Consider the following 10,660-nt stretch of genomic DNA (forward strand, 5'->3'; position numbering starts at 1 on the left):
CTAGAATCAGAATCATAAGATTGAAAAAAATAAATTAACGTTCGCTTAAAGGAGAAGTTTGCCTCAAAAAGGTTCTTTTTTTCTTTACCCTTTTTGATTAAAGATTTTTCTGTTTATATTTAGCGAAATAGAGTATACATTCAACATTACATATGTGCACATATGTATATCTCAATGTTTTTGGAATTGGATCAGTAGTCGAACAAATCAAATTATCAATTTTCAGTTTAATTAGTCTAACTGGTTCAGCTATTGGTACAACGGATTCAAATATTAAAATAAATAATTTTGAAAATTTTGAAAAAAAAGTATTTTAATCTTTTTGTCTTTCACGACTCAATTTACTTCTAACTGTATGCCACACTCCTAATGTGAATAAAAAGAAAACTTTTGAAGTAAATACTTTCATTAATAAGAAATAATCAATGTTTACAAAACCAAAGTCATCCCGTTGGAAAGCAAATTTCAAAAGCATTAGTCTTGAACGCAAATAAATAATAATCTATTTATTCCCAATGATAGAATTGGTCTTGAAAAAGTGAAAAGGAAGGAGGAAAAACAAAAGATGGTGAAAATCATATCCTTATCTCTCCAAAATAATCTTTAAAGCAAGAAATGGTGGTCGGCAATGGTTAAAGACAATTATCAACAGTAACTAAGGTTGAAACTTGTGATGAGAGAAGAGTTGAAGAGAAGTAGAGAGGTAGTCGTCAGCTCACGGTAGAGCAAAGGCCAAAGCAAAGAGCAATAGAGTTGAAGACTTTTCTTCAAGTGTTTTACTTTTAGAGTTTTAGTAGGTACAAGTAGAGGGGATTATGGGTCGGGCAGAGTTAGGTCCGAGTTGGGTATCAATAAAATTTTAGGTTTTTTTTAGGCCCTGACTTAGCTCGGCCTAAAAAATGGGCCAGAAATTTTATCCAACTCTGCCCTGGATAAAAATGCTAAAATTTGAGTTCGGTCCAACCCGTTCGTATTAAATTTTTATATTATTTTTTTATATAAAAATAAATTTAAAAAATATAATACATCAAATATGTTAAAAAAATTAAAAGAAATATTTCCTAACAAATTGAAAATAAATTTAAAAAATTATTTATACTTAAATAACATTAAGATATGTGCAATTTAATAAGCAAATACCTCTAAAATAGTAGTAAAATTAACAATAAAACAATAACAACAAAATAGTAGTAATATAGTAGTGAAATGACACCAAAATAGTGACAAAATATAATAAAAAACAGTAAAAACAACAAAAAGGAGTGGGTTTTTTTTTTTACAAATTTGAGCTGAGCTTAGACAAAAAAAAGCTTATACGAGGCTCAAACCATTTAGAATGTGCCTCATTTTTTTTCCCAAACCCATTTTTTTGGGCATATATTTTTGTCTAAACTCTCTCACTTTTTGTGTGGGCCGAATGACTCAACCTATGATTAGGTCTAGGTATAAGGCAGATTAGGGAATTGAAGGTTATTTTTTTAACTTTATTTTTATTTATAGAATTATTTTAGGTCAGGTGTTTGGGTTGGGATTATTAAATTTTAAGGGTTTGGGTTTACTTTCAATGAATATAAGTTAGAAAGTTTGGTCCCAAAATAGAAAAGCCAATTCAACCGGGTTTTTTTTATTAGTTTATCTAATTTATGGGTTGTGATTTACAATTCTACTAATTCTCATACTTATTCCAGTTCGATATACCAGCTAATTTTTTATTTAACCCATTTGATTGACTGATTTGGCCCAGATTTAGGGCTAGTTTAGCATTACTTTTGAAAAATGTTTTTAAAAAGTAATGTGGAAAAGTGTTTTTGAGAAATAAAATGTCCATTTTAGACTGGTATTGTAAAGTAACAAATATGTATTTAAATAATGTTCAAATTAGTTAATATTATGATATTTTAGCAAAAATATAAAAAAATATTATAACTTATTGTTAATATTTTAATATATGAAATATTAATTTTAAATATTTATAAGTAATTAATTTTAATTATTTATAAAATTTAAATAGATTATATAAACTATATTTTAAATATTTAAATATAACCATTAAATATTTGTAATTAAATATTAACACAGTTGTATTATTTTAATAAATGCTTTTTATTTTTAATTAATGATTTTAACACATTTGTATTATTTTATTTTAAAATGTAATTTGAATATATAACCCATATTAGATATTAACGTAACATAGAAAACATAAACCTAACAAATTAAAATATTACATGTATTTGGATTAAAGTTTCAAAAGAGGTAATATTTATATACCAAATATAAATATAAAAAATTTACATTAGCATTTACAATTTAAAATGAATTCATTAAACTAGAAGCTATAGCATCTCTTGTTAATTTCATTTCAAAACCACTTAAATTGTTTGATTCACCCTCACTACCACCCCCACCATCATCATCGTCACTTCTCCATCATGTACATCTTCTGAATCAATAATATTCTCATATGCCCTATTAATATTTTTGTATTCGATAAAATTTGCACCATTTTGACTGACATGTTTTCGAATAAAATTGTGTATCGTCATTGTAACAACAACGATCATCGTTTGCTTTTCAAAACTATAACTTGGCATATCACTTAAAATGACCCATTTATTTTCAAAACACCAATAGTTCGCTCAATCACACTATATAATGATGAATGTGAATAATTGAATATCTCTTTTTTACCAGATATCGATCTATCTCTACGAAAGTCTGGTAAATGATATAGCTAACCTCTATATGGTCCAAGATAACCTTTCATTTGAGAATATCCAGAATCAACAAGATAATATTTTCCTATATACCATAATATAACAAACAATTAATTCAAGAATTGTTTATTTTTTAAAATTATCAATTAAAGAATTTATACTTTATTATGTTTTAAAAAATAAATAAATGAAATATCTTACCATTTAGTGGGTGCGAAAATTTATATTTTGGATCTCGAATTGTATCAAGAAATATTCTAGCGTCATACGCCAATCATTCCCATCCAATCATAACAAAGGTGAAACACATATTACAATCACACACTGTCATAACATTTTGAGTCAAGACACTTTTTCTTCCAATGTAGGGAATTTTTTCATTTGGTGGAAGAATAGTGGCAATATGAGTACCATCAATTGCATCTATGCAATCCTAATAAACAAATAATCATATTAGTCCCATGCATATTTTTAATTGACCAAAAATATTAAAATATAATAATATAATATTAAGTTTTAGCCTTAAAATGTAGCATATATTTAGAATCATTACGTATTTGTTCGGGTATTAAGCTAAAAAAACAATCTTCGGGTGCAATTAGATCAATGGCCATCCTTGAAACTTTCTTAAGCACAATTGCAAAGTATCGACTTATTGTTGCTTCAAACCTTTGAAATCTTTCTTGACATTGGAAACTTTTGCATTAGTGCCTAAGATGTATAAAAAAATTCCAACATTTCATAAGAAGATATGTCTTGAAATTTGCAAATTGTATCTCGTCTACAAAACACTAAACAAACTTATGAATGCAATATTAGACATCCTAAAATTAATCATACAACATGATCTATGACCATTAAGGATCTCTCGAATCCATGCCTCAGTTGACTGTTTTAAATCCATGCGTGGTTACTTTAATATATCCTTCTTATAATATAATTGTACAGAAGAAGATGCAACAACAAATAATCAATTAAAACATTCCATGCGTTGTAAAATTTCTTTCATTTCCCTTTCATCATCACTTTCATCACCGTTGGAATTATTAACCATACTCATCACCTGTGAACAAATTTTATATCCAAAATCAAATATAAACAACTATTGATAAAATTAGATTACACATAAATAAGTAGAACACAAGTTCAATATCCAAAAACCAAACATAAACAACTATTGATACACAAGTTCAATATCCAAAAACCAAACATAAACAACTATTGATAAAAGTAGTTTAACATTGTTGTTTAGTCACATAGTAGATATCTCTATACCCTAGAATACTAGAAATTTTCAATTATACTCCATTTCCGTCTTAAGCCACAAAGCTCTTGTCTTGGGATTAATTGATAAAAACATAATTCTCTTCTCCTTATTGAGTAATAATTTCAGTGAGAAAAAGTATAGCGGCCTAGCTTTTGAAACTTCCTTCGACATGCTATGAAGCACTTTGACTACTTATGAAATACCATATGGATCCAAAATAGGAGTCAAACAAGATGTGCCTCGACTCATATTGTAAGCTGTATTGCATAATTTTTCTATTAGACTAAACAATCTTGCAACCCCTCTAATTTGTTTTGAGGATTTCTTCCTTCCAGTTTTAAAATGTAAAGTTGATTTCTCAGGTGTTTTCCTTTTTCAACCGTTTCCATCAATGTGAGCATCATTTGAAATGTTAACATCATTTCTCACATTTTCTTCCTTACTCTCTTTAAGGATATCATTGTCAACATCATCAAAAAATTCACTACGGAGTGTACCAAAAGAAGGTGCTTATGCTTTATCACCGGTTGCAACTACCCCTATGAATATTTGGTCCAACTTCCCTTCGAATTCAGGATCAATACATGATGTTTTAAATTGTTAAGCTTCAAGCACAATCTACATATAAAATGGTATTTTAATAAGAAATTATATATAACATCATAAATAAGTAAAAACAAAAATATCCAGAATTATTAATGTACCTTTAGCCTACTCTTCCACTAATCATCTAATGCATCAACGGCTCTTTTTATAGGATTCCACCTTAGGCCAGTATTCTGCCTTTAAGTTTCTTCCAAGCCTTCCATTCTTTTTTCAAGGCATCCCACCTATTTTTAAGTTATCTTTGTGAATAAGCCTTGCTTGTTTCTTTCTCGAAGTTGGTCATTATTTTCAACCATCCATCTTTTGTGAAATGAGTACCAAGTCTATTGCCTTTCAATATCTCTTTAATACAAATATTACGGAATATTTCTGTCAATCTCTTATCCCACATTACTTTGACTTTTTCACCACTAACTTCAATCGCCGAAATATTCTTCTATTGTGTATATGAACATATTTGTTTCAACCAGTAAAGTAATCAAGAAAATCAAATGTCACATAAGTATATTTTTTACACGTTTGAAACTATTAAAAGGAACAATTGAAGATAACATGATTTTTCCAAATGGTGGAGATGTGTATCAAAATCAAGATAGGATCCTAAGATTTTTTTTTTCTCAATCAAAATCAACTTTCCAAGACTGGAATAATAACCAAGAAAGAGAATATAACTAATAACAGTGTCAAACACAGTTAAAAAAGTGAGTATGGGCAATATTTGGTCAATACCAACAAGATCTAAATGGAACCAACTATCCCACACACAAATTTTTTTGTCCATTATTTCTTTACCTAATCATGAAATCTAAAAAAACCAAACCAATGAGTTTTTATGACTTATTCAAATAAATTCCTCAATTACAACTGATGCATAACTACATCATCAAAAACAAATAAACAAAAGTTTAATACCCAACAATTCTTAACTTACTAGTACATATTCTATTAGTTCATTGATATTCAAAATTTAAATAAAGAATCCCTTGATTTTTGTTGCATGTAAATAACTAATGCAATTGTGCAAGTGTATACGTCATTCAAGAAATAAAGTGATAAGTAAGTATCGTCTCCACAAGGATCAGAAATTGGTAAGAAATTGAGTAAGTTATTACAATCCTATTGACTATACTATACTAAATAGCAGGAAACATTCTCAAGTTGAATAAGATGTTTGTATAATGAATTAATGAAATCAAATGCTAAAAACAAAGAATTGATATGGAAAATAAATGCTGTGGCAAATTACAGAGAAAAACAAGAGTATTTCTATTGTTGAATGAATAGGGCTGGAATTATTTAGGTGAAATGTTCATATCAAAATAATGCCATGGAAAAATATTGTCTAATCAACTGCTTAGAGAGTCACTACTGTAACCAGCCTCTTTCGATTGCTAGATCTTAAGCTAGAAATCTAAGTTACTTAATGTCTACAGTACTCTAGATTAATAACTACAATGAACGTTCTTCTTGTACAACTCGCAACATCTATGTCTAGAGTGCTACGAATATTCTATCGATTATTCGCTTGCATCAAATTATTCAGGATCTAGTATATTTAACCTTTTCAGAATTAAAAATACATTTAAGAACTCATCACAATCAATTATGCTAGAGCTTGTATGCATGTATTTGAATAAGCATAAATCGAATGAAATAATAACATAGGCAATCTCAAATCATGGGCATTAAAGATGATAAAACATTCACCCAAATAACCCCAACCCAAAAAAGATTTAGTTCATGGGTAGAAAAGTTAACATCAAAATAAAATCATTCATCAACATTCTCAAATAAGTTCGAATAACAAAAATTAGGAAAATAAAGGCAGAAATGAAAGAATTTTCGCCACACTCCAGCTTCTCTTGGATGTTCAGATTTTACGTGAATCCAAGATAGCTATCTCCCCCCTTCTTTACATCTGTATTCTGCTTTCTTAAGCTGCTGCCCTTTCTTTCTCTAGAATTCTCTATCAGCTTTTTCTAGAGAGAAAATTGATCCTTAAATCGTCTCTAATCCCTCTCTCCAAAAATCCTCTTTTCATTTCATTTCTCCTTCCTATTTTATAGGGTCGGTTCCCCTCTTTCAGCACACACTTTTCTCCCTCTTTTTCAGGTGGATTTATCTGATACAAGGACAACTAGCTGAGAGTGACAAGAGTTGAGTGTTGCGTCAACATTATCTTGGAATTGCCATGGCATTTATGTTGGAAATCCATCCAACCTTTTGCCATGGCAATATTTCACTTCCTTCATTTGTTTCCTCTTTTTTCTCCTTTTCTTCATCTTTCCTACACCTGCTATATATAACAACCAATTTTCTTTCTCCCAACAGGAAAAATAACATAGAATGACATTCAATGCACAATCCAAGCATTCTTATGCAATATTCTAAAAATAACCTAAAAATACAAATATATATACTTAAATATAGACATTTAATCAAGTTTAGAGGCTCGAAATATAACTCTTTTCAAGAGTTATCAATTTCTATCTACATATGTGACAATTCAAATCAATATTACTTTACTGCAACAATGTAATGATATTGACATTATAGCGTTGGTTATAATTTCAAGAAAAATGAAAAGTGATAGGAACCATTTAGATTATATATGTTTAAGGTGAAGGGCATTGACATAGTTTGATTGGCAAGGTCTGCGATTGCACTCTCCAAAGGATTAGTCGTATGGTATTCTATCCCTTGTGTTTTTAAGACATTTTACAACTTTGAACAACGAAGGATTTTCTTAAGGAATGATCGTTATTTATGAATTTAATTAATTTATAATCAATGTGTTTATATTCCTATCATGTTGAATTGCTCTGCTCTCAACTTGGAAGGGCGAAATCAAACAAAAGATGCCAAAAGAAAGGCAAAAAAATTGGAAGGATTGCAAACAGATAGCCCCAGGAAAAATTACGCTTACATTATGGTGCACATCAATTCCAGCTTGTGTTAGACACGAATATCATGATGTCGTGACAGAACAGGGACTACTCCGTTCAAGACCATGCCCAGGACCCACCTTAGAAGCGCTCTCTAAGTCCTTGACTTACTATGGTGATTGTGTTTGCAGTTGGGAGAATGAATGAGTGCAATGGTGTTGCAAGAATTGGTATATCAAGCATACCAACATTCAGAAGGTTGGTTCCAATGTATAATCATTGGAGGCAAAAACAACTCCCTCCTATATCTATGGGTAAAAACTACTTTATAATATCAATCCAACCAAAGAACCCTGAGCCTTAATAATTGATTTTAAATTCAATGCATTCCTTTCTCCTACCTTATTTATCGTTTTAGAATCAAACCATAGATTCAGTTGTTAGCAAGAAATAAGTAACAAATATTTGACACTTAGAAAACATCAGCTTTAACACTTAAAGAATGTTGACATAATATTGTAAGTCTACTACTTTACTGCATCAAAACTGTTTTTAAAATTAGAGACAATGAAGCTAAACTATCGGGCAAGACTTGAATAAATGTAGAACATACTAAAAGACTTGTAATTATCCAATATCAAGAGCTATAAGACCTAATTCTTTCGCAAGCCAAAACAGTAAACCCTAGCTTTTAATGTACAGGACTGTTTTTAATTATCCAATATTATGTTGAAACCCTAGAATGTTGACATAATATTTAAAAGGTATTTTCCAGTCCTAAGCTAAAACCCCAAAAAAACCCAGAACCCAAGCAACTCTTAACTTTACTGCCATAGCTGTTTTAAAGAATCCAAATTCATAAAACCCTAGAAATGGGTGTAAAAGCGCTCTTCCCTTGCTCCCTTAAAGCACTAAACATAAAAATTAATGAAAGTCATGTGAGCGAAAGCAGGAAAAGACTAAAACTAAGCATAAATAAGATGGATTTACAGCCAAATTGATGATCAAACATGAAAAGAATAAAAAGTGGGTGTAAAAGAGAAGAAGCTCACCGATGGAAGAATTAAAAAGGAAATGGGGAACCAAAAATAGCTTAACTTGAAATGGCGAAAAAATGAAAAAGTTTGGGGAGTTGAAATGAGAAGATGGAATTAGAGAAGTAGAGAGAGAGAGAGAGAGAGAGAGGGGGGGGGCAAAAACCTTGGAAGAATTGAAGAAAATAAAAGGGAAGGAGAACCAGAGACTCAACTTTGATAAAAGGGAATGAGAACCAGAGAATCAACTTTGAAAGAGAAAATGAAGAAGAAATTGGAATATACCGTGTGTTTTGGGAGAAGAAAAATGGAGGATAAAAAAATAAATTAACAGCAAAATAAAAAGTTTGTTTCAAAAGTATAGTTGAACAAAGTCTTAATAACATTGAGATATCTTATATGCAGAGGTTGCGTCAATTGAATACCGTAATTGTATTTTGTTATGCTTCCTGCCTTTGGTTCTAGCTGTTTCATTTTCTCTAACATTCATGACTTTTTTTAATGTACAGGAGGACGGACTTAGCTTCCTCGAAAAGTTAATGTGCTTAGACCTACGTATCACCTGCTTCAACATCATATGAGAAGTCATATCACATTTCTTAGTTTCCTTCAGCTACCCTATATGCTAGCCCGCCATAAAAGGCAATGAAAATGAAAACACAATCATCGGTATGTAACTACTCATGTCATACAGATACGCATGCCTTATCATTTTATTTATTCTTTTTTTATATATTTAACATCATACTTCATACTTTAATATCTATTTATTAATTCATTCATCTTTGTCTATCATCCAAATAAAACATTAAGCTGACTTTGAATTGGTTTAGCAGCCAATATTTATAAACTTTTTTACTATCCAAAAATATTCATCTAAATCAGTTTGTGTACAAGGGAAATGGTAATACGAATCAATGATGTTGCCATTTCTTTTCCTTGTAGATAGACATGAAATTCAGGGTAATGTGAGTAATGAGAATATGGCATATTTTATTGTCCCATTCCCATACTATTCAGATGGTAGATACAGATACTTATGTAATCATGATAACGTACAGAACAAAACAAATAAAATAATCTATAAGATTTCACAAGTCTTTCTCCAAAAGGAAAAGAAAATCACAGAAGCTACTTAATTTGAACGATTTTATGTCCATAGTTTGAACAAAACAAATGAAAGTAGAAAAAAACCTCAAACAAAGGTAGAATTTCTTAAACAAAGACTGAGTAGCCCAAGTCAAGACGTGGGAAGCTTGGAACCGCGTTTTACATATGCATTTAGACAAAATACAGGATATAATTAAAATCCCAATTGCTACCATTATATATAACACCTGGTGTAGCAACCAAAGTTTCCAAAACTTGTCCATGGCCGAGCAGGAGCAGGTCAAGCCCTTAGCCCCGGCAGCCTTCAGAGACGAGGAAGAAGCCTTGTCTACGCAATTGAATCTGAGAAAGAGAAGATATGTGCAGTGCTGCGGTTGCATCGCTGCGCTTTCCTTAATCCTAGCGTTGGTAGTTCTCGTGCTGTTTTTCACTCTTTTTCGCATACACGATCCCAAGATCAAGATCAACTCTGTAACCATCCAGCGCCTGGAGCTTATAAACGGGAGTCTCAGGAATGATGTGAATGTTACACTTTTAGCCGATGTTTCAGTAAAGAACCCCAATGTGGCAACCTTCAAATTCAGTAACAGCACAACGTTGATTTACTACGGTGGGAGGGTGATCGGTGGGGCCATCCATCTCCAAGGGCAGGCCAAGGCACGGCGTACACTGCAGAGGAATGTGACGGTGGAATTAGATCCTGAGAAAATTGAGGCCGTTCCAAGCTTTAGGAGCGATCTTAATTCAGGGGCGTTCAGCATAAGCAGTTACAGTACAATTTCGGGTCGAGTTAAAATACTTAAAATTGTAAGGAAACGCGTTGTGGTTAGATTAAATTGTACCACGACTTATAGAATCTCGGGAAGACAGTTCATCGGAGAAAGTTGCAGGCCTGAACTAGATTTCTAGACTCATTTTCTTTTACAATCATTTGTGGCCTTCCATTGGATCCCTGTATGATTGTTTTCCCATCAAAATCCTTTGTCAAGATTATTTACTAATTTCTCAATAATGCATGATACAAATATCTGGGGTGGAAAA

The 10,660-nt window shown here is 31.2% G+C and overlaps 1 protein-coding gene and 1 long non-coding RNA gene across 2 annotated transcripts; one reads left to right on the forward strand and one right to left on the reverse strand.

Moving 5' to 3' along the window:
• Positions 1-3,454: 3,454 nt before the first annotated feature.
• Positions 3,455-9,072, reverse strand: LOC128279447 (uncharacterized). The gene is made up of 2 exons (XR_008269634.1): positions 8,528-9,072; positions 3,455-3,780 (listed from the first exon to the last, which is right to left on the reverse strand). It is a non-coding gene; the product is annotated as an uncharacterized LOC128279447 (long non-coding RNA).
• Positions 9,073-9,832: 760 nt separating this feature from the next.
• LOC108468276 (uncharacterized) lies at positions 9,833-10,660 on the forward strand. Its single transcript, XM_017769167.2, has one exon. The coding sequence runs from the start codon at positions 9,881-9,883 to the stop codon at positions 10,526-10,528; it is 648 nt and encodes a 215-aa protein (XP_017624656.1). The 5' UTR covers positions 9,833-9,880; the 3' UTR covers positions 10,529-10,660.

The sequence above is a fragment of the Gossypium arboreum genome, chromosome 8 (assembly GCF_025698485.1).
Source record: "Gossypium arboreum isolate Shixiya-1 chromosome 8, ASM2569848v2, whole genome shotgun sequence".
Taxonomy (NCBI): domain Eukaryota; kingdom Viridiplantae; phylum Streptophyta; class Magnoliopsida; order Malvales; family Malvaceae; genus Gossypium; species Gossypium arboreum.